Source organism: Pseudoliparis swirei, chromosome 4, assembly GCF_029220125.1.
Source record: "Pseudoliparis swirei isolate HS2019 ecotype Mariana Trench chromosome 4, NWPU_hadal_v1, whole genome shotgun sequence".
In the NCBI taxonomy this organism is placed as follows: Eukaryota; Metazoa; Chordata; class Actinopteri; order Perciformes; family Liparidae; genus Pseudoliparis; species Pseudoliparis swirei.
In genome coordinates this window covers 19,244,716-19,269,979 of record NC_079391.1, presented here as the reverse complement: position 1 = coordinate 19,269,979, position 25,264 = coordinate 19,244,716, and the positions used below count along the sequence as shown (strand labels likewise).

The window sequence follows — 25,264 nt, the reverse complement described above, 5'->3', positions numbered from 1 at the left end:
GTTAATTTTCCCTTACACTGTCGGTTTGATTATACACCTGTATTCACCTGCATGTGACATAGGAAGGGGATTCTAATCTGGATGACTTGTCTCATCTCCAGACACCCAAACGTGTACGGCACTGAAAAAGGGAGATTATCACGACATGTCTCCTTTTAAATGGATTGATATTCCGGTGGTCTCCTTTCTGGTAGTCTCACTTTTATACAGGGCGTGCAATGGCTGATATGATTGGCAACAAGAAGTGCCTGAGTTGATGAATATCTGCTATTTAGAGGTGGGAACATGACAAATCTTCCAGGGAGATGGATGATGAGACAAGAGATTTAAAAAAGTGAACTCCTGCTCCCTGTAGGCAATGAATAACATGTCTGTAAGATGTAGTGTACTGTGCTGTATAGCCAGCTCGCAGTCATATTTTCAGGCAGAGCCATTACGACTTCCACTGTCAACATAAGCTGGTGCAGCACGCTATTTTGACAAACACGGGAGCAGGTGTTCCCACTCAGCCGCATTTGTGTGCCGCGACAGACACTGACAAAAAATTCACACCGTTCTGAATACACAGCCTCCAGTCAAATCCTCCTCCGGACGACAGAGCCACACAGAGAGACTTCATGTAAATCTCCTTGTTGTCATTTGAATGGTATGAAAGGAGGGAATAAAAGGCAGCACTGACTGACAGGCCGAGAGCGGCGGAGATGGGGAGGGGACAGGAAGCGAGACATTTGCCAAAGAGAGGGGTGAGGGCAGGGTGAGGGTGAGGTGAAAAAAGACTGGAGAGAGGTTAGAGGGGAGGAAATGAAAGAGGCCAGGAATGAGGAGAACACGGGCAGACGAGAGGAGAGGGGAGGAGAGCTCAGTAGAGGAGATGAGGAAATGTTGAAAGAGGAAAAAGGAGGACTGGATTTGGTAGAGGAGGAAGAGGAGGAGGAGAAAGAGGAGGAGGAGGGGGTATTTGGGCCTGAGAAAAGCTCCCAGATGTTTCTCAATGCAGCTAATCTGCATCCTAATAAACGAGCAGGAAACTAATCAACTCATACAGTTCTGCTTGTCACTCTCTCCTCCTTCCCCCCACCCCTCCAAATACACACACAATCACAGTCTGCAATGCTTATGCAGAGATACCCCCTCCCACTCTCCATTTTATCTTTCTTTCTAATTTTGGAGTTCACGGTTTCTCTCGTCTCAGCAGAAATCCTTCAACCATCTGCCCACCCTGCAAACACTGTTTGCAGGGCCTTTGGATTTGGCTCTCGACGAAGGCGGTCGCATTTTTCTCTCCCTCTCCTCCCCATGACCTTCCCCTCCCTGCTTGGCTTCTCTCGTCATGTCTTGTCTGTCTCTATACTTGAGAGACTCTCTCCGCATCGCTCTTCGAACTAAAAACCATGGACGTAATCAACTGGTCCTTAAACGCAATTGACACCATCTTCTCGACGAGAAGCTCGGGTTCGGGGGAACCTGCCTGTCCTGCCGGGACGTTGCAGCTGGTTACACGATGGACGTGTCGTGTGCCTAGCAGCCCTTTCCGTGGAGGACGTAGAAGACATCTACCTATTCGGAACTTTGATTACAGGATTTCTGCTGTTTGGATTTGGCGCTGCCCTGGTTTATCGGAAAATTAAGGAAACGGTGACAGCCGTTAAAAGCCCCCTAAGGCTGCCCGACATGATTGACGCGTTGGGCAGAGTTGTTGGCACTCAGACTTTGGCATTAAACCGTCAGAATGATAACATCGTGGAGAAGCTGACGGCTCTGCAAATGAAATTGGATCGATTTGAAATCCTATTGGCAAACGGGAGGAAAATGGAGGAATAGTGGGTGCGCAAAATTGAATTGCAGCTACTGGAAGACCAAACAATCCCAATCTTATCTGCTTTCGGCTCCCTCTACCAGGACGGGCCTTGGCCAAGGCCGTGACTGGAACAACAACTCCCCCGAAGATCACTGAAGCGAGACTCTCTCATTCCCTTCCCCCTATCCACAGACACCTGTGGTTGTTTTCTCCCCAGGACCCTTCAAGGCCATCTCCATGGCAACGACCATCTTGTGGACTGAGAACTTTGTCTGTTGTGGACTGGGGGAGGACGATACACCGGGCCACTCACACACGAACTTCAACAAACTGAAATGCACTCACTACCCCCCCCCCCCCATCCCACGCCTTCGCCTGCTTTGCCCCCCCAGTAAGACAGGACGGGGTCTGCGTCCGGCGCCGTGACGGCGAAGGACCGGGCTGGCTGCTTGTCGGTGCTGGTTACCTTCTGCCCCCAATGGCGGGGCTATCGCCCAGTCTTTGGATTACCTCCCCTCCCCCCTTCCTACTCGTTGCAAGTCATGTCTAAGATGTATGTGCTTATGTGCAATGGTGTTTTTTGTTTCTCCTGCTCCCACACTGTACCCCTCTAGGGGCATAGTCGGGGGGTGGCTTTTTCTTTTTCTCGCCTCTCTTCCCTCATGTTATGCTGTCATCTTTCATCCACCTTTTCCTAGATGGCGCCGCGGACGGCGCCTCGGTGTCTTGGTGCGCGATTCTTGCACCTTCCGCCAAAAAAAGTTCCTCGTTTGTTTGTGAAAACATTCTTTGGCAATAAACCTGTTTCTGATTCTGATTTCTGATTCTGATTCTTCTTCTATATTGTGCTATATTGTCTCTTCCAGCTTCAGGTGGAAGCACTTTGCTTTGTGTTCGACTTGACAGGGATGCATGTCCTTTCTATGATCCTTGACAATCCAAAATAATAATAAAAGCATGTTGTATGTCCCTTCAATGACAAAGAAAACATGAACCAGAATTTTCGACGATTCAATGTTGTTTTAAACATCGTCCAAACTCACTTGGGCATTAATATATATACTAGATTTAAATGTGGTCGGCCCTAACAAATTATAATCCCAACACTAGCGGCGTGATTAGTGATCAATGAGCAGCCACGTTCAAAGAGAGTCGCAGCATCTCAGCAATTTATAGTTCACACGGTCTCTGCTTGAAAACAAAAATGTGCGTTGTACTTAAGATGATTATAAAAACTACTTTGCAGATGACGGCGCGTTTGCTACATTCAGGACCCACTTGGGTATGAGACGTATCGACTGACCCGAGACCATATCAATTGGACTCGACATCCCTAAAACCAGACATATGAAGCACTCAAACACTTGTAATAACTTGTCAATAAGCTAAATAAAAACCAAAAGCAACATGTCAGCATTGCACTGCAGCCATCACAAAAACAGAGTATCTAATGTGGAACATAAATGTAGTCAAATTTAGTGAATGTTGGAGATTAGCACACCTGAGCCCATGCAAACTTTGTAATATATACTATAAATGAAGCGGCATTCAACAAACCACTTTGAGAAGAATCTTACATGGAGTATATCTATTTATATATATATAATATATATAAATATATCTCTATTATATATAGCTAAATAAATAAATATCAATAAATACATATATGTATATATAAATATAAATACATGCATATATAAATATATAAATATAAAATAAAGATTTCTTTCTAGCTGCCAATTATTGGCCTGCAGCTGAAAAACAGAAACTCTCTAGCCTGCTCCCTAAATAATATATGCACCTATGGCAACAGAGGCACGGGCCTTCAAGGTTTATCCTAGTGTACGTACGTGGTTCAGGTCATCTCCATGCTAAAAGCCCAGCAAGAGTCCAGGCCTCTGGCCAAGAAGCGAGGCTGCTGTCCGAGGCCAACCTGTGATTGATCCATCACGGGAAGCCCGCGGGCATCACAGAACCTTACCTTTCGCACGCACGCACACATTTTATAATATATAGTAACGTTGGCTTCTTTTTCTTCTAAACATCGTTGTTTCTGCTTCCCAGTTTGTGCCACAGTGCTTGTTGCCGTTGAGCAGAATCGAGTCAACAATGAGCCTCCTCTGACAGGCCAAACCGAGAACGTTCTTGTGTCAGCAGCTCAGCGTGACACGACTGATCCTAATCCTGCTCTCCAGTCCCGTCACCAAAAGCATCGTAGCATCATCCATCAGAGTCCGGCATTGAAAACGCAATCCTCACTAAATGCTACCAAAATACACAAGGAATCTATATACCAAGTGAGGCTGTTTTGCCATTGATTGAAATTTGAATAAATACAATATAATGATTACATCTGTCAGTGTGCTTTAGAAGGGCATGGTGGTGATTTATCAGCATTTTCTTATGATTCTGAAAGTAGGGCAGCAGTTGTAGCCCCTCCCTTCCAAAAAAGACAAAACAATCTATTCACCAACAGAAAGGGGCTGAACGTTGCTCCTTTTCTTACTAATGAGCAGAGCAGAGTGACAGATTAAATTGTGCACAGGCCCACCCTTGAGTGAAACTATTTTTGCTTTCCTCAAATGTCAGCAGGTACTAACGCTGTACCAACATTTTGACTTCAAAAGACAGTGTCTTTTACAATAAAAAATAGTACAAAAAAACAATCTCTGAGCACCGCACACGGACATTGAAGCTAGAGTTGCCTCTAGTCGCACACCATTTGTGAAACGGTGTGTGTTATTTCTTCTGGATCTGTGAACATGTAGTCATCTGTCTGTCGTAAAAACAGACATATTAAAGGTTATTCTTCTGGCATTTCTGGCACCTTCATCAGGCAGTCGAAAGTGGAAAGCGACGGGTTACATGGGGAGAGAGGGAGGAGCCTGACATGCAATAAGGGCGCCAGTCTGACTTCACATCCAGGATTTGACACAGTGTGAAACAGTAGTACAACTGTGCATCATTAACTTCATTTATAGCTTTACATTCAGCTATCAACTCAAATTCATAAATACATTTATGTGCTGAAAAACATGTACTAGTGCACAATGTCACACAGACAGAGGTTTCAATTGTACAATGAGTTCATCTCTTCACAATAATAACATTGAAGTGCACGTAATCCATTAAAACAAACAAAACCGAGACAAACGAGTCAGTCTGACTGCAAACGGCAACGAGGTTCATGGTCTCTTAATGGAAACCTCCAGTACAATATATATTATATTGACTTAAATCGTGCCCTTTTTTAAACAAGTAAAACATAATCAATTTAAATTTGCAGCCCATTACTCTGCTTCTGCCATTGTGTCATGAACGAGGCAAGCAGCCTGGGAGTTACCGTACTGTATTTACAGTACGTCTTTGTTCAACGTAATATACAAGCTTCAAGTGGAGACGCTGGGAAAGAGTACTGAGGGACAGGGGCCGTTTTAATGAAGGTTGAAATGGAACAAAAAACATCAGACAAGACCCCCCCCGATCCCCCCTATCCCCCTTTCTCCTCCACCGACTGACTAGCTTGAGGCTAGAAATGGAAATACCATGACAGATAACAGTCGTGACCATCTGGTTTCGAGGTCCGGGGAAAGAGCTGCTCATGTTCAATTATTCTAATTGGTCTCAGGGGGACAGGTATGGTAACAAAATAAAAGAATATAGACGGAACCATAAAATATTAAAATGTCAGTTGTGTTTCTCGAAATGTAATTGGGGAAGAGGAAGAAGACGGAAAGAGGCTTTGTCTTCATCAAATAGTTTCGGCATGGAGAGAGGAACGGGGACCCGCTGAATCAGTCACTTACCCATCACTTTAACGAAGTAGGCATCAGCTTCATAATTGTTCTTCAAAGCGTGGATGATCAAGTCGCCTTCGCCCTCTGCCTGGCTTAGAACCAGCATGTCTAATATACCCTGCAAATGAAGACAGGCATAGAGATAAGGGACAATGAAAGCCTGGTGTGTGTGTCTTCTGATGTACATTTTTATCCCTCTAACGCACTGATTCGCCATTATCTTATCATCTCTTTATTCTTCCCTTTTTCCTCACTTTGTCTCGCTGTCCCATTTTACACATTCTCTCACTGAGCGGGTGGGAGACAAGAAGAGAGAGGAGCTGAATCTAACAGACAGACCGCACTAGCAGTAATAATTACATCTGATAAGACGGGAACGCCGCGGCGGGCTGCAATGCGGCTTCTGTGCAGACGGCGTGCAGACGGCGTGCTCGCACCAGACGCAAGGACAATTTCTTGCCCGGCGTGAGACCTTGTCACAAGTTCACGTTAATAAACAATATCTTTGCTGCTTTATTTATGTTAAGATGACACTGTTTTCACTCTCGATGCAGGAGCTACAATATTAGCGTCGCACATTCCTGAAAATAAGCATTTTAAACCTTGTTTTTTTTGTCTTGCGGACAGACTTGACCGAGTATGAATACGGATTTTTTTCACAAAGTGTCTTGTAAATACAAAGCTGGCAGTGACGGAACAAAGTAGGCTCGATCACGAGCACCCAAATGTGCTTTAAACTGCATTACCCTGAATTGAACAGCGCATTGTTCTGTCCTGTGTCCAATTCTGGAATATTACTTCTGAGCATGAATGGAAAAGCATGAACTTAAATCAGGTTGTTGACGTCAAAGCTTTACATTATCCACTTTTATGCATTAGAGAAAATAAATGTTCCTGTGTGCTCTGTGAGATGTATTTATTTTCTTCTGCAATTGGCCTCAACTTCTTTAATACTGCAGAGATTCTCAACAAAGGGATATCACTCTCAGTGGCACATCTAACTCTCTGATACTCGTGTCATGGAGATGCAGCGCAGCACCGTGACAGAAAAATCGTGACGGACAAAAGCCGGTGGGCATTTAGAGGAGAGACAGATGAAGTACAAAGTGTAGGGAAATGGAAGAACGGGAGAACGGTCGGTGTCGGATGATCAACACAAGTTTTGAACACCAACTCGACACATAAACTACTCACGTCCTCATAGATGTCAAAGAATGTTGCCATGACGGCATTTTGGATGGCTCCCAAATCTGCCTGGTCCCAGAGGATGTGGAACATCCTCCCAACACTGTGGCAGCTGGCGTTGTTACAGGGCACGTTCTCCAACAGAAAGGCCTGCTGACCACTGGGGGGGGGAATAAAAAGGAGTTCAGTTTATCAGTTCAATATTTATCTCTTCAGTCACATTTAAACACACCGGCGTGGTGGTAATAGTCCACTATCAACGTTGTTTAATGGAAGTGACTGACTGAACTTGACCTTGTAGTATTTGTGGGATTTTACTAATAAAACAATATGACATTTGTTATTATTCACCGCGTGCAGCTTTGAACGAGAAAAAGATGCAAATGTGTAGCCATTACCTCAACACACTCAGCTCGGTGACACACACTCTGTCCGTGACTTACTTCACCGTCAAAGGTACTTGTGTCATGTAGCTCCCACCAGTGTTTCCTGCCAATGAATATTATGTGTTCATCCTCTCTAATGTACAATTGTAAAACTGTTAATAAAGAAGCTCAACCCCCAACAACTAGCAGTTAACGGTGATCTACACCTGACTGTCAATCACAGGAAGAACATTTGTCAATCAGCACACTGGCCAATGATTCACACAGCGACTCTCTGGGGAGTGGCTTCTGGCTTGGGATGAGGTAATGGCTACACATTTGCATTCTGGAACATATTTTTGGATTTGGTCTTTTCAAAATAAGAGCATAGCTGTTAACGACAATGTGAGCGGATAAGTTTGTGTTGTTGATGTTTAATCATGTTCTCCTTGATTGGATATCCAGCAAACTTTGCATTGTGCTGACCCCACCCTGTATAGCGGCAGGACGAGAGTCATTAAAGCCCAGTCGCTCTGGAGCTACATTTTATTTGTTCTCAATTTTTCTACCTGTACCTGTGTGCTCGGTATCTGTCACCATCTCCCTTTGATTCTCAGGGGGAAATGAATCCCCTTCTTTCTCTATATGCGTCTCTCTGTCTTGGAGACAGCTCTCTGTACCTGATCTTAGATCTTCGTGACAAAAAAATAAATAAAAATGGCTCTAAAAATAGACAAAGCGTAAACGTCCTCCCTCGCTCAAAATTTTAGACGACTCCCCACTATATCCCAACGGATGTGTCATGGGAGGGGAGGTAAAAGAGCTGAGAGCCTGGTGCGACATCTGTCATTTAGGATGCTTTTAAAAACTTGAAAGACTGTGTGAGGCGGTGTGGAAAAAGATAAAATGTGTCGTACTCGCAGCGAAAATACCCCTCTGTCACAATATTGGAGAAAGGAAATGCTAGGATGCGTAGAGTGCATCGACTACTGTTGTCAACGTGATGCTGTAACCCACCCTGACAGGGGGTTGACTTTGCATGGGCCAAATGCACATCTGTGCTGAATTTTCATCAAAAGGATGTGTGATACGCTGTGTGACGGAGACGTTACGTGTATCTAATATGCGACAGCGCAAATTATCTTTACTATTATGACTTCCACAGAACGAGACGGAGGTTCTGCATGAAAACAGCATGTTACAATAAAACGGTAAATGGTAGAAGTAGTGAAGCAGCAACGGGAATGGGATACAAAAGAGCTCGCTTTGCCGCTGCTGTTTCACAAAGTATCCGATGGCGGCTTTGAGTCATGTTTTTAGAAGAGCGCATGCAGGCAGAGTTCATCAGGTCAGCTGAAGTTTGGCAGTGCTGACGGTTCGATGCAGAGATGTCGTACCATCAACCTCCGTACGTGAACGCTGGGTTTTACATAGAAGAAAAAATATATATTATTTTAATATCACACACGTTTTAAGACGTTTATTTTCATAAATACAGTATAAACCGCAATTGGATTTCACATTATGAAATAAGCCGTAAATTACTGGACTGGTCTGCTGAAAACATTTTTTCCAACTGCCAGTAAACCTGCTGCCTCTCCCGTAGGCGTCACGGTGTTCGCTGGAGGCAAACACTGGTCGCCTAAGTCGCACATCAAAAAGTGTCACCTCACTGTGTTCTTGGGTGCCAGAAGTGATGCAGCATGGCTCCAACTTACAATTATTAAAATACAATGTCAGCAAAGCGTTTCACAGATGGAGAGACGATGTGCGCTCAAGGTTTAGTCGTCTGCTAACTTCAGCCGCAGCTAAACATTTTCTCTCCATCTATCAAACCCGTGGCGGATACGCTAACTCTTTTTGACATATTATTTTTTATTATTTTTGGAGTATAAGCAGTCGTTGTTTGTTCAATTCTGTCCAGTCTGGTCCCGCCGGTCAACAGTTGACTTTCTTGAGTAGTGAGGTCGGGACTCAGGACAAGCATCTGTATTTAGTACAGGGAAGTGCAATAATTTATTTAATTCCTGAAGCGCACACACAATGCCTCGAGCACACAGATTAAAAATAGCGTCAAGTGGTGTTTCAGGATGTCAGCATCTTTATGTGTGTGCTGGGAGGAGAGGAGGGGCGGGGCCAGGATTAACAGACTTCGGCTGTGATTACACATATACTAGCCAGAGGCTTGGTGAAAGGTCATTCGGTGTAATCCATCAATACAGCTGTAACAGCTTCCGGGCCGTTACGCGTGGGTTTCCCCCACCAGCACCAAGGATACTCAGACCACGACAAGGTTCCGTTCGATAACATGTTTAATTGTCGGCACACAACACTCAGCAGACCGCAAACCTGCGCCTCGGCTCACTCTGCCCCCTACCTCCAGCTCTGCTGCCATTTTTATATGAGCAGCATCGGCTGCTGACTGATTAGCAACCAGCCAGCAGCCGAGGCCAGATTGGAGACAGCTGCCACAACAGCATATGCACTCGACCCGTCTTCCCTTCTCATTAGGCTTAACTCAGCACCCACGGAATAAGACCTGCCACTGAGGACCTGCCACTGGAGCACCTATTGGTCAAGACACAATCCTAATGGTGAGCCCCAATTGGCTCACTGGCAAATAATCAGGTCTCCAGCTGCGGGAAATGGTCGCAGTTCTCCAGGGACAGCCAATGTGTGTATATACAGGACTGTCTCAGAAAATTAGAATATTGTGATAAAGTTCTTTATTTTCTGTAATGCAATTAAAAAAACAAAAATGTCATGCATTCTGGATTCATTACAAATCAACTGAAATATTGGAAGCCTTTTATTCTTTTAATATTGCTGATTATGGCTTACAGCTTAAGAAAACTCTAAAATCCTATCTCATAAAATTTTAATATTTCCTCAGACCAAGTAAAAAAAAAGATTTATAACAGCTGAGTGTTTGTCAAGGCTCAGGAAACCCTTGCAGGTGTTTCGAGTTAATTAGACAATTCAAGTGATTTGTTTAATACCCTACTAGTATACTTTTTCATGATATTCTAATATTTAGAGATAGGATATTTGAGTTTTCTTAAGCTGTAAGCCATAATCAGCAATAAATCAGAATAAAAGGCTTGCAATATTTCAGTTGATTTGTAATGAATCCAGAATGCATGACATTTTTGTTTTTTTAATTGCATTACAGAAAATAAAGAACTTCATCACAATATTCTAATTTTCTGAGACAGTCCTGTATTTCACCTGTCTTATGTGGACATATATCTCATTGCACATTGAGGGCACTCACCTTCATTTCTATGCATGTGTGTGTGTGTGTGTGTGTGTGTGTGTGTGTGTGTGTGTGTAGAATGTAGATAGAACTGTAGCCATTTAAAAGTTTTGGGCTGAACTTGAGGAAGCATGATTGTTATTCACCAGTGTGTGTGTGTGCCTGTCCTTTCTGCGATTTTTGTACTTAAAAAGAATCTCTTTCCTGCACTGCAGGGGTAGTGATAAACTCAAAGTTATGAACCACTGAAACACACACACAGACAGAGACACACACACACACACACACACAAAGTATCTTGGGTGTGCACTGGGCAGCCGTGTCATTAATATCAGATGAGATATCAGTAGGTACCCGATGTCAAAGGACTCAGATAGGGCCCCAAATAACTTAATTTGGCAAATAATAGATAGATAAATAAATACAAACATAAAAAATTAAGATAGATATGTGAGCTTAATTCAAGCTCGCCATCACAAGACAAGTTAAAGACCAAATGTCCTCAACAGTCAGCAACGTCACTTCATTTTAAAAATGTTGTGATGAAAAATATCTATACAATGACAAACCACACACACCTGACTAAAAAGTGTCTTTAAATGCAGAAGGAATGTGCACCTTCAGCCCGTGCCTGCACTGGTGTGTGCGTGTGAGAAGTTGTGTGCCTCGGGGGCTTTGATTATTGTGTGAACCCAGTGTCAGGGCTGATGATGGATCTGTGTGTGCGCCTGCAGGGACTACTCGACTGTTCCTACCTCCACCCGCCTCCCTTCTAATTGGCCTCCAGAGGGGCTGTCGGCTGGCAGTCGGCTGACCACTGATCACATCGATGACCCTCTCTCCCCTCCACCTCGGACGCGTCCAGAGTTTCCTGGCTACCGGTCTATCTTTGGAGCTCTCTATCCAGGCACTCCTCCCTCCCATCTCTCTGCTCATCTCCCTCCAGCTGAGAGGCTACGCTGACATGGCCGCCACCTTTGTGATGTCCTTCTTTTCTCTTATCCACTCATCTGTGCCCCCTCCATCCCACTTTCCTAAATTGTTGGCCTTTTATGCCGACCAATCAGGACACAGAGGACTCTATTAAAATGCCTTCTAGTACTGTGTTATTTCTGCACAGTGCGATGAGGAGCAGATTCGATCTTGCGCTTTTGAGTTTGAATGATGGAAGCAACACAACGGCAGACTCGTCTCTTTTTTCTTTGACAAGATGACCTACCGACCCTCTCCTAACTCTCTCCTCCATCCTCCTACACCACTTCACAAACCCCCACGTCTCTTGATGAAAAAGTATTTTAGGTTGGTCCGCTTTAGTCTTTAAGTTTTTTATTTAATCTAGTTTACCTGGAGTTAATTGATTTGATTTCTGTCAAAAGAAGTGCCTTTGTTTCCTGATTGGTCGGCAAAAAAGGCAAAAGGTTGATGAAGTGGAGGGGGAGAGCAGAGGAGTGTATAAGAGGAAGTCAAAAGGGATTAGGGCTGCAAATAATTATTATTTTAATAATCGATTAATTTTTCGATTAATCATTGAATCGATGAAAAAAACAAGAACATTAGTTTCCAACCTTTTAAATTCAAAACAGAACAGACAACTCTTTACTCGCATGAGTTTGCTCACCCGACTATTTGTGGTTCATCCACACCTGAAAAGGGGCGTGGCTTATCTCTGTTGCTTGGCTCCGTGGAAACGGTTATCATTTCCTTCATCAACCATGGAAGAACTCGCCACTAGTTCTGCTTTATACTTGTTGTGGACATCCCACACACGTCGGAACATCACCGCCCTCGTGTCTGAGTTCATAACATCACCCCTAGGCTCACACAGCTCGGTCACTCACACAGACTAACGTTACGTCTGGATACCTTCCGCTTCCAGCGCCACTAGAGCAGCAGCCAGTTAGATTCACCAACGGTGGAACGTCTCCGCGCTGAGTGTCTTTCACAACGCAGCATTCTGGTCTGCCCTCTACCTCCGCTCTGCTTTTATTTGTTGCTCCGCTCTGCGCTCAACTCAACTTTTTTTCTACTCAAACATCTGTGACTTGTTAAGTGGCGTAATAATCGCGTGACACAAGAAAATGATAATGAAATTCGTTGCCAACTATTCTAATAATCGATTTCTATCGATTCGTTGTTGCAACCCTAGATTTTACTCACACAGAAGGTTGAACCACTTTACACATAGGTCAACTTTGATGAATACTCTTTATAACTCAAAAGGAGGAGCTTTCAAAAGTTTGAGACGGATACAAAATAAATAAAATACGAAATCATTCTCTTTTAGCGGTTCAATTAAGAACTTTAGATTACATTATTACTTTATGTTAATGTAGTTGTTTTATATATATATATATTATTTATATAGTTTGTATATTTGTGTGTTGTTATGTCTTAATGCTTTGGCAATACTAACAGAGAGAGAGAAAGAGAGAGAAGAGAAAAGAGAGAGAAGAGAAGAGAAGAGAGAGAGAGAGAGAGAGAAGAGAAGAGAAGAGAGAAGAAGAGAGAGAGAGAGAGAGAGAGAGCAAACAAGGTGTGGACAGTGGATGACTGAAAAGAAGGAGTGGGAGGGTCCACTCAAGATGAAGTGACAGTGGTAGGTTGTCCAGGTGCTGGTAAAGCCGTGGCTTTGCTTTCTCTGGTGATGGACAGAGGCGGTGAGACAAAGTCAAAGTACATCCTTTGGAAGTGTCACCGGCAAGCCGCCTGCCATCACCCAGAACCCCCCACCTCCCTCTCACTTTGTCAGCTGTCTTCGTGAGCCTGTCCTCATTTTTACTTTTTTCACAAGATTGCAAAACAACATTGCAGAAAATGAGTTTCACAGTGATGCAAAACAAGATTTCCATTAGAAAAGACAATCTCGAGTCAAGTATCCATTCCATCACTTTTCTTAAGAACTGCCACCAGCTGTGAATTCACATGTATTGCAATTCAGATTAAGGTTACATTACTGTTATCAGCCTGCTAATGAACTGAAAACAATACGAGCTTGCATAATCTCTGAATGCTAGAGTAGCTGAGCTAGTGGGCGGAAGTGTGGGAGAGATCAATGCTTAAATCTCGGTGTGAATTTGGGCGCTGGGCTTCAAGTCCTCATCTGTCTCTGCTGTTCAGCATCCCCAGAGGCCCAAACACCGGCTCTGTAAATGTTTTTAAAGGAATAATTTTACGAAATGACTGACAGAGCTGCGGATACAGTAACAGACAGCATGTTGCCCACCACGGAGGGGGGGGGGGGGATAACATGTTTTCAATTGGATTATGTTGGATAATCTATCTTTTAAAGAATCAAAGATGATTGCACATTTGGTCACCGATGTGAACCGTCAGTACAAAGTGCTGCCAGACCGACTTTGACACATTTAGAGTTGAGAAGCTGGTCCGCCACTTTTGGGCTGACTTTCATGGAATTTTGTACAGACGTTTGGTCACCAGGATGAATTGTACTAATTTGAGCAATCGGTCAACTTTTCTTCTGGCGTCACCTCCAGGTCCAATTTGCACTTTTCTTTTTCAAATGCTTTTATTTATTACTAAATCTCTGAAAAACAAAGTGCAGCTGTTCCTGCGCACAGCCTTGTTGCACTTTTGTTCCTTTTGTACACATGACATCTATTGCTTCTGTCCATCCGGGGAGAGGGATCTGAACTGACTGGTTACATTTATTCCAAATAACATAACATGGAGGGAAAAAAAATACATGTGCAGGATTCATTCCAAAAGTGGTGAATGAAAGACATTGCAGGACCGGGATATCGATTGATTAACTGCTGTGTTACATCAACCATGACAGAAACACCGCAAACCATGACAGAAAGACCGCAAACCAGAGCGGCATTCGTGTGCTGGAGATTATAACTTCAATTGCATTGGTTTAGGAAGTCACCTGAGGCCAAACCAGCCGCCCACCAACAAAGCCACGCGTCGGAGGGGAAAACACGGTGCGGGGCACGGGGTTTGGATACAACTCGTTTCCAAACCCCGGTATTAGCAACAAAACCGGGAGACACACGCAGCTACCCAACACACAGAGAAGGATAGATTTTTAAAGGCATTGCCTAGCAACAGCCTGCTAAGCTCTTGGCAGCTGCTCGGTCGGGTTGCATTCTGATGGATGGAGACTCGCACGCACACACGCACACATGCACACACGCGCACATGCACGCTCTCAAGTGGAGATGAAGACGTCGCAAAGTTCCCTACAAGGACTTCCTACTACCACATCTGCAGTTGATTACAAAGAAGACTAAAGAGGCCATATTGTGTACTTGATCTTCTGCTTATTGATGCAAACCACCACTTAGATCAGTGCAAACACTCATTGAATTCCAAAGAGGTGTCTCACAATTAGTAGACCACTCTTCTATTGTTGATTTCAAAAACTAAGACGTCTTTGACACCTTGCGTTGAAATGTGTTTCCCATGCGGAAGGTATCTCGATAGGATTGAACCCAATTTTACATGTACAACTGGTATTAGCGTCTCCTCCGCATTGAGATGTCCCGCAAACGTGACGCTGGACATCGCTTTCATCACGACACAGAGAGGGATGAGGAGACGCAGAGCGCTGGCCTCTCACAGAGGTCCAGTGACCGCAGTAGCGCTGACGGTGAAAGTGGGATATTTAGATGGCGCTCAAATCAATGGCAGCATTATTTGTCCACTGCAGTGACAGCTGTATATAAATTACAATAACATTACTGATGAGAAACACTTTACAATTACACACTTTGCCCAAACATTTTCTACTCAAAGGTTGATCAACCTGAACTGCCAGTTTCACCTGCTACAGAATACGTGTCCACTGAACTTCATGAGACAGACGGAGGAGACGAGGACAGATAGGCAGCGACCTTCAAGCAGAGGTCAACTACAATATGCTGTTCCTGTCAGCCTGACCTGCAGCCTGGAGAGTTCTGCACATTGATGTGTGTATGTGCGTGTGTTCACGCTAGTGTGAGTGTGTGTGTTCCCATGGCTGTTCCTGTCTTGTTGATTCGGACACCTTCCCAAAGACACTTGTGACAGCCTACGGTGCACTTCGATGGACAACGATAGTTCCGGGTGCCGGTATCCGTAATCACCAGTAATGCGTGCTGTCGTCGGGACATGGCTGAGCGCCGCCATGTAGCGGTGTGAGATAAACAGAAGAGAAATCACTCAAGTTCAGACGTTTTTCATCCGTGACCTTATTTTGTATTCCAGAAATAGCTCCCTCTCACCACTTACTGCTACATGCATGGCTACATGTCACATGTACACTCTTGCGCACACACAGACGCACAGTAGCCAGGTGGAGTGTGACATTTAGACCATTTCTCTTGCGATAGGGGGCTTATGAAGCTGGGGTGGACCATTTCAACATCAAACACGCACAGCCAGCAGGACGCTCTGTCTCCCTGAGGGTAGTCGATGAATGGAGTGTGTGTGTGTGTGTGTGTGTGCGTGGAGCAGCATTGGAGCCGGAGACACCAACCGACTCCCTAAACTGGAGGAAGGTCGGCTCCATCACTGGCTGCAAACAGGACTATCAGAACAGGTGGTGGAGAGAAGGACACTGAGAAATGATTGTCCATTATGGATAACCCGGACCACCCTCTGCACCACCTACTGCAGGGACAGCGGAGCAGGTCCTCCAACAGACTGCTTCAGGACAGAAAGGGGAGAACATTCCTGCCAACTGCTATAAGACTTTAGAATAAATCTCTCTATTGTGCTGCTGCGTCTCAATCTCCCCCTGGGGATGAATGAAGTAAAATCAGATCTAATCTACCTAACGACTCGTTGCGTTACCTGCATGCAGTGCTTCATCAGCGCTACAGTCATAGAAGACTTCGCACGGACCACTTGATTGCGCTAAAGCACTTCTCCAATGAAAATTAATATTGCTGCTGCTGGGAAAGAGAGATCCTTACATTGGTTTCATTGTACAAACCAAGAGTGGGCTGCTGCTCGTCATGTCTGTCGTTGAGTCAGAAGCATGCATATTTCCTTGTGCAAACTTTAGACTTTATTCGCTTTCAATTGACAATTTAAACAAAAGTAAAACGGGACAGAAACATTGTCAAACTTCTCCTGAACTCTGCAGCAAAAATCTGCTCCCGATGTACCGGTCAATGCTTGATGAGAACTATACGCTTCGTTTTCCTCCCATACGCCCAGCTTAATGGTCGTTATCCACATTGAGGAGTTTGGAGAGACAGCGAGCGACATTTCACCATTTATGTCTTGCTGTCCACTTACTGATCCAGACTGAACAGATACAATTATTTAGTGGGTATTTTTCAGAGTTAATACACCTTGAATGATGGGAAACTCTGGCAAAAGAACTGTGTGCGATAAGTATGAAGCATTTGTTGGAAGAGCAACACTTGAAACAGTTAAAGCGGCCCCACACAGTCTAACTGCTTTAGGACATAGTCACATCATCATAGTACGGACACAGCACGTCTGGCACGAGTTTGACAGCGAAGATAGGAACATTTGCCTTCACACACATTCCTAGGTTTGAAGTTTTTTAATTTAATCAGCTGATTTGAGGTAAAAAAGCAAAAACTAAATTTAAGATTTGATTAATTTGCTGATCTATATAAATGTTACTCACGCGCTAAGGTATCTGTTTGACAGCTTAGTTGCTCCCGCTGTCGAGTCATTCCCACTCTTGGTTGGTCTGTTCTGAGCAGTGTCACGGACCATTAAACAAAACATGTACTTAGCATCAGCGGCGAGGAGAGGACGCCATGCAGCCTCACCAAAGGGTTAACTGCACTTTTCCTTCTGGACACGTGTTCACGGCGAGCTCTTCATTAACGGCCAGCGATGACGCCCCCCCGCCAAATACTAAGATGGCGCGGCTGTGTCCAGTCGCCGTCGCGGCAGCTCCGCGGAGATTGTGCGCTCTTTTAGTTTTTGTGTTTATTTTTAATATTTTCTTTGCCACAAACACATCGGCACTAACAACATATGACCGCAGCACACTTTTGGACATAAACTTTTGCGCAAAACAAGGGTTTTTGTCCACTTTTTCCATCGATCCAGCGTGGCCGGCAGAGATCGTGCGGCGAACCACAACAACAGCAGTGGAGCCGCTACTACGGGAGGCAGCGAAAACATCGAGGGAAGCGGGCGGAATTCGGAACAGACTGAGAGTTCAAGCCCACCGTCCACCTTTGCCCAGCATCCTTCTTGCTAACGTCCAGTCTCTGGAAAATAAGATGGATGATTTTAGGGCAAGGATCAGATTCAACGGGACATGCGGGACTGTAACATCTTTTGTCTGGCGGAAACTTGGCTGACCCGCTGGTGCGGATCGAGTCATATGTCCAACCGAGTCCTTCTCTGTTTTCCGTGCAGACAGAGCGGAAGAGTCTGGTAAATCTAAGGGTGGAGGGTCTGCTTCATGACAAACAACATGTGGTGCGACCCCAAGAACATTAAGACTCTTTCGTTCCTGCTCGCGAACCTGGAACATCTGGCGATCTCATGCCGTCCATTCTACCTTCCCGGGAGTTCAGCTCGGTCATCACCACAGCCGTCTACATTCCACCACAAGCGGACACCGGCGTAGCACTATCGGACCTACACGATGTGTTATGTCGGCATCAGAACAAGTATCCCGGCGGCTGTGGTGGTGGCTGGGGACTTTAACAAGGCAAACCTAAAAAGTCATGCCGAACTTTCACCAGCACATTACGTGTGCTACCAGAGGAAAGAACGTTGGACCACTGCTATCGCCATTCAAGAGAGGCTACAAGGCTGTCTCTCTCCCTCCGTTAGGAAATCAGACCATGCCGCCATTTTCTGCTTCCGGAGTATAAACAAAGGATCGCGGGAAGCGGTAGTGACGAGCGTAATGCGGTGGTCTGACCAATCAGAGGCTGAGCTACAGGACGCTCTGAGTATATCGACTGGGACATGATCCAATCCAGTTCCAGTGGCGTCAGCGAGTTTTGGAAGTAGCAATGAGCCTCATAGCAACGCTTAACGGACACCATCGTCCCCACGGTAAAGTTAGGGTCTTTCCTAATCAAAAGCCGTGGGTTGATAGATCCATCCGTGAAGCTGTGAGCGCCCGTACTGCTGCCTATAACTCCGGTCTTGTATCCGGCAACATGGGCGAGTACAAGGCAGCGGTCTATGGACTGAGGAGGCGGTGAAGGGCGCCAAAAGGAGGTACCGAGACAGAGTGGAATCACAGATGGAGCAGCGCGACACCAGGCGCCTATGGCAGGGGCTACGGACTATCACAAACTACCAGAGCAGACCCGCGCAATGGTGAGTGCCGGCGCATCCCTAGCGGACGACCTGAACTCATTTTATGCACGGTTTGAGGCTAGCAACAACAGCGCTAGCTCGCCGCTAACAACAACACCGTTAAGCGTAGCCGAGGTGAGTTCTACCGCTGGGGATGAACACACACTCTCTGTGACCGAGCACAGTGTGAGGAGGGCTCTGTTGAGGGTGAACACCAGGAAAGCTGCAGGTCCAGATGGCATATCTGGGCGAGTACTGAAGACCTGTGCTAACCAGCTAGCTCCAGTGTTCACCACAATATTCAACCTCTCCTGGCTGAGTCCGTGGTCCCCGCCTGCTTCAAGAGATCCACTATTGTCCCTGTGCCCAAGAATGCTTCTCCAGCATGTATGAATGACTACCGACCGGTGGCCCTCACCTCGGTGGTCATGAAATGCTGAGAGGCTGATAAAGGACTACATCTGCGCCTTCCTCCCTTCCTCCATGGACCCGCTGCAGTTTGCTTATCGCCCAAACAGATCCACGGATGATGCTGTCTCCCAGGTACTGCACACCACACTCTCTCATCTGGACCGCCTGAGGCCTGGGTATGTGAGCCTACTGTGCATTGAATATAGTTCAGCTTTGAACACCGTTGTCCCCTCCAGACTGGCGGCAAGCTGATTGAGCTGGGACTGAACACCCCTCTGTGTGCTTGGATCCTGGACTTCCTGACCGCCAGGCCACAGGTGGTCAGGGTGGGCAGACACACCTCCAAATCCCTCACCCTGAACACAGGATCGCCCAGGGTTGCGTCCTCAGCCCCTACTGTACTCCCTGTACACACATGACTGTGTGGCCAGGTTCAACTCAATACCATCATCAAGTTTGCGGATGACACAGTGGTGGTGGGCCTGATCTCCGACAACGGCGAGAAGGCCTACCTGGAGGAAGTTGCTGATCTGTCACTCTGGTGCCAGGACAACAGCCTCATCATGAATGTCACCAAAACTAAGGAGCTGATTGTGGACTTTAGGAAGGTACAACAACAGAGGACGTACTCACCACTGGGGATTAACGGACTACTGTGGAGAGGGTGAGCGGGTATAAATACCTGGGAGTCCACATCACCGAGGATCTGACATGGTCAACAAACACAGACACTCTGGTGAGAAAGGCAAGGCAGCGCCTCTACCACCTCAGGCAGCTGAGGAAATTTAAAGTTTCCCAGAGGATCCTTCAGTCCTTCTACTCTGGAGCTGTAGAGGCGTCCTGACAGGAAGCATCACAGCCTGGTTTGGCAACTGCTCCGCTCAGGACAGGAAGGCTCTGCAGAGAGTAGTGCGTTCGGCTGAGCGCACTATTGGAACTACACTCCCACCCTGCAGGACTTGTACACCAGGAGGTGCAGAACCAGAGCCGGCAGGATCATGAAGGATCCTCACCACCCCAACAACAGACTGTTTCAGCTGCTGCGGTCAGGCAGGCGCCTCCGTAGTCACGCTGCAAGAACAGAGAGACTGAGACGGAGTTTCTTTCCTCAGGCCATCAGGATTGTGAACTCCGACCTCACCAGGACCCCCACATAGACCCACACAACTGCCCCTCTTAGGCACACACACACACACACACACACACACACACACACACACACTTACTGTAAATATTGTGTTGTTTTTTATTTGTAAATAGTGTGTACTTGTTGCCCTTGCACATTCCTGCTGAGCATTGCCACTTTCATTTCACTGCACACCCTGTGTGTGTATGTGACAAATAAAACATCTTGAATCTTGAATCTTGAATCTTGAATCTTACCACGTTCACTACAATAGATTACGACCAACTGGTGGAAATCATGTCATTTCTTGTTCCATTGCCTCCATGTGGGGGGATTCCCTGTTGTGCGGCCACACACTCGAAAAAGTCGAACCTGGAACATCTGACGATCTCATGCCGTCCATTCTACCTTCCCCGGGAGTTCAGCTCGGTCATCACCACAGCCGTCTACATTCCACCACAAGCGGACACCGACGTAGCACTATCGGACCTACATGATGTGTTATGTCGGCATCAGAACAAGTATCCCGACGCGGCTGTGGTGGTGGCTGGGGACTTTAACAAGGCAAACCTAAAAAAAGTCATGCCGAACTTTCACCAGCACATTACGTGTGCTACCAGAGGGGAAAGAACGTTGGACCACTGCTATACGCCATTCAAGAGAGGCTATAAGGCTGTCTCTCTCCTCCGTTAGGAAATCAGACCATGCCGCCATTTTTCTGCTTCGGAGTATAAACAAAGGATCGCGGGAAGCGGTAGTGACGAGGAACGTAATGCGGTGGTCTGACCAATCAGAGGCTGAGCTACAGGACGCTCTGAGTATTGTCGACTGGGACATGATCCAATCCAGTTCCAGTGTCGTCAGCGAGTTCTTGAAGTAGCAATGAGCCTCATAGCAACGCTTAACGGACACCATCGTCCCCACGGTAAAAGTTAGGGTCTTTCCTAATCAAAAGCCGTGGGTTGATAGATCCATCCGTGAAGCTGTGAACGCCCGTACTGCTGCCTATAACTCCGGTCTTGTATCCGGCAACATGGACGAGTACAAGGCAGCGGTCTATGGACTGAGGAGGGCGGTGAAGAACGCCAAAAGGAGGTACCGAGACAGAGTGGAATCACAGATGGAGCAGCGCGACACCAGGCGCCTATGGCAGGGGCTACGGACTATTACAAACTACCAGAGCAGACCCCGCGCAATGGTGAGTGCCGACGCATCCCTAGCGGACGACCTGAACTCATTTTATGCACGGTTTGAGACAAGCAACAACAGCGCTAGCTCGCCGCTAACAACAACACCGTTAAGCGTGGCGGTGAGTTCTACCGCTGGGGATGAACACACACTCTCTGTGACCGAGCACAGTGTGAGGAGGGCTCTGTTGAGGGTGAACACCAGGAAAGCTGCAGGTCCAGATGGCATATCTGGGCGAGTACTGAAGACCTGTGCTAACCAGCTAGCTCCAGTGTTCACCACAATATTCAACCTCTCCTGGCTGAGTCCGTGGTCCCCGCCTGCTTCAAGAGATCCACTATTGTCCCTGTGCCCAAGAATGCTTCTCCAGCATGTATGAATGACTACCGACCGGTGGCCCTCACCTCGGTGGTCATGAAATGCTTTGAGAGGCTGATAAAGGACTACATCTGCGCCTTCCTCCCTTCCTCCATGGACCCGCTGCAGTTTGCTTATCGCCCAAACAGATCCACGGATGATGCTGTCTCCCAGGTACTGCACACCACACTCTCTCATCTGGACAGCCAGAGGGGGGCTATGTGAGACTACTGTTCATTGATTATAGTTCAGCTTTCAACACCATAGTCCACTCCAGACTGGCCGGCAAGCTGATTGAGCTGGGACTGAACACCCCCTGTGTGCTTGGATCCTGGACTTCCTGACCGCCAGGCCACAGGTGGTCAGGGTGGGCAGACACACCTCAAATCCCTCACCCTCAAGACAGGATCCACCCAGGGTTGCGTCCTCAGGCCCCTACTGTACTCCCTGTACACACATGACTGTGTGGCCAGGTTCAGCTCAACACCATCATCAAGTTTGCGGATGACACAGTGGTGGTGGGCCTGATCTCCGACAACGACGAGAAGGCCTACCTGGAGGAAGTTGCTGATCTGTCACTCTGGTGCCAGGACAACAGCCTCATCATGAATGTCACCAAAACTAAGGAGCTGATTGTGGACTTTAGGAAGGTACAACAACAGAGGACGTACTCACCACTGGGGATCAACGGACTACTGTGGAGAGGGTGAGCGGTATAAATACCTGGGAGTCCACATCACCGAGGATCTGACATGGTCAACAAACACAGACACTCTGGTGAGAAAGGCAAGGCAGCGCCCCTACCACCACAGGCAGCTGATGAAATTTAAAGTTGCCCAGAGGACCCTGCAGTCCTCCTACTCTGGAGCTGTAGAGAGCGGCCTGACAGGAAGCATCACAGCCTGGGCAACTGCCTCCGCTCAGGACAGGAAGGCTCTGCAGAGAGTAGTGCGAGTCGGCTGAGCTACACCTGAACCACCCCCCACCCTTGGACTTGTACACCAGGAGGTGCAGAACCAGAGCCGGCAGGATGATGAAGGATCCTCACCACCCCAACAACAGACTGTTTCAGCTGCTGCGGTCAGGCAGGCGCCTCCGTAGTCACGCTGCAAGAACAGAGAGACTGAGACGGAGTTTTTTTCAGGCCATCAGGATTGTGAACTCCGACCTCACCAGGACCCCCCATAGACCCCACACAACTGCCCACACGCGCACACACACACACACACACACACACACTTACTGTAAATATTGTGTTGTTTTTTATTTGTAAATAGTGTGTACTTGTTGCCCTTGCACATTCCTGCTGAGCATTGCCACTTTCATTTCACTGCACACCCTGTGTGTGTATGTGACAAATAAAACATCTTGAATCTTGAATCTTGAATCTTGAAATAAAGGAAGGAAGGAAGAAAGGAAGCAATTATGAAACAAAGAAGGCACCAAAGCCCCGTTATACTAATATCTTGGGATTTTGAAGTTACTGACTATTCCTTAGTGCTGATGGAGGTTGAAGAGCAACCGATAAAGTTGGACGACTGATCCCCTCCCCCCCAAATCACTACGTGGCATGTTACATCAGTCTGGACTGTAAGAGAGGAGAGGTGTTCATCCACTGAGGGAGCTCTCCCCTCTGTTTCAGCCACACACATACACACACAACACACACAACACACACACTCACACACACTCATAAAACCTTAACAAGACCGATTGTATAATTTTTTATCAAAGCAAATTGTTGAGCAAAGAAGGGCCATTATCTTTATGCTGCGTGTTCCCGTGAAGAAAGCCTTTCTTGTGGCATTTGGGAAAACACGAGGGCTTTGATGTACAAAACGAAGGGGAGAGGGAGAGAGAAAGGGAACGTGCCCGTGCTGATTCCTCTCCCGTGTGTCCCTAGACTCACAATGAGAGGACAGGCACATCGATATATATTATGAAAAGACTTCTTGCTACTGTGCCTCTGTGTAGTGTACGTGAATCCCACAGAGAAAATATTATCAGAGGTGTCAAGGTGTTGAAAAATAATTAGAATTCATGACAGCAAATCTCATAGAAAGAGCTGTTGATGGGGCATTGTACATTTGTGGGCCCCTTGCGTGACTTGGTGGTGAATCATGTTTCTAATTCTCATAAATGTCGAATATAACAGAAACGCAATGAACCAGTTGAAAAAGTTGTCAAATTGCGTCACAACTAAACATGCAAAAGCATCCTTGATGATTCTGCACGGATCATGGTGCGTGGAGAAATCGAGACAAGAGACAAACTGTCGCCTCATACACCAAACTCCCGGATGCCTTCTTCAACAAATATCAAGATTCATATGCGCGTGTGCCAGAGAGCATTTAGGTGCGAAAGCCGAGCGATCTCATCATCATTTTTGCTCGGAGCTAAAAGAGCAGGAGGAAGGCAGCGCCGCTATCTGCTGCCCACACCCCACTCTTCGCTGAAATGAAAAACGCTAAACAAAAACACTCCACACACCTCATTATCAGACATTAGCACTTCCACACCACTGCAACAAAGAGGACAGCTCAGAGAGACGACTGGCGTAACCATATCCACACCACATCAATTATTGTTGATCTCTCAACAAAGAGCACGCAAACTCAGCTCCTTTTCATGTATGAAGCCACAGATTTGATCATTTATTATGATAGCAGTTGAGCATGTGTGAAATATGTGATATTGTCGTAGATTATTATAATATTATATATATAATAAGTCTTTGGGATGTGTGCGAAGCAAAGTGTCCTCGACTCAATCTCAGGTTTCTGTTAACCAGCGACAGAGGTGGAGCTCCCTGACACACAGCGGGAGACTCCGCCCCCCATGTTTTACATTTCAGCCAGCAATACAGGCCCAAACCGAAATATGTGTGCTTACGTTTGGATAGGATATTATCTTATTTTTATTACGTTTAAAAAAGAAATAAATGATTGGACGTTGGGGGAAACAAATATCACGGTTGAAACTAAAAGTCAACGTTGACATGTTGTTGCGTCGGGCGTTAGTCATGTGAACAGATAGTTTCATTAGACTGGTTCGTCTCATCTCACAGGTAATGGGAGGCCCTATTTAGCCCTAGGGACTGTGGCGGTAACAAATAACACTATAGACAGGGGTGCACATAACTGGTACGCATGGGCGAAAATAATCAACAATGCATAATGCCACTTGTGTTACTTCGCGCCTTTGCGTACTTGACCGATGTGATATTGATCGTCTCTAACCAACAGCATGTCACTCTGTCTCTAGGTGTCGCGTTAGCTATTCTCGGCTCTCCGTCTCGTGCGCCGCAGAGTTCCGAAGCCGGCGAGCGCAGCGCTCAGCCGTGATGCGCGCACACACACACTCCCGGTACTCACCTGAGTAACTCACTGAAAAAGTAAAGTTATGTGCACCCCTGACTATAGTATTAAGAAGCCAGTGAATCCATACCACATATATGTCCACAAATATCCAACATTATCTATGGACCAAATGGCCAAAATATTTCCCACCTTGTTAATCAAAAAT

General features: G+C 46.3%; 1 protein-coding gene across 1 annotated transcript in view; it reads right to left on the bottom strand.

Annotated features, from left to right (window-relative positions):
• itfg1 (integrin alpha FG-GAP repeat containing 1) overlaps positions 1-25,264 on the bottom strand; it is a 135,988-nt gene that overhangs the window by 28,893 nt on the left and 81,831 nt on the right. Inside the window, exons 11-12 of the mRNA XM_056412229.1 lie at positions 6,790-6,940; positions 5,605-5,713 (exon numbers count right to left, since the gene is read on the bottom strand). Of these exons, the coding sequence (XP_056268204.1) occupies positions 5,605-5,713; positions 6,790-6,940 (260 nt within the window). The remainder of the gene's footprint in view (positions 1-5,604; positions 5,714-6,789; positions 6,941-25,264) is intronic.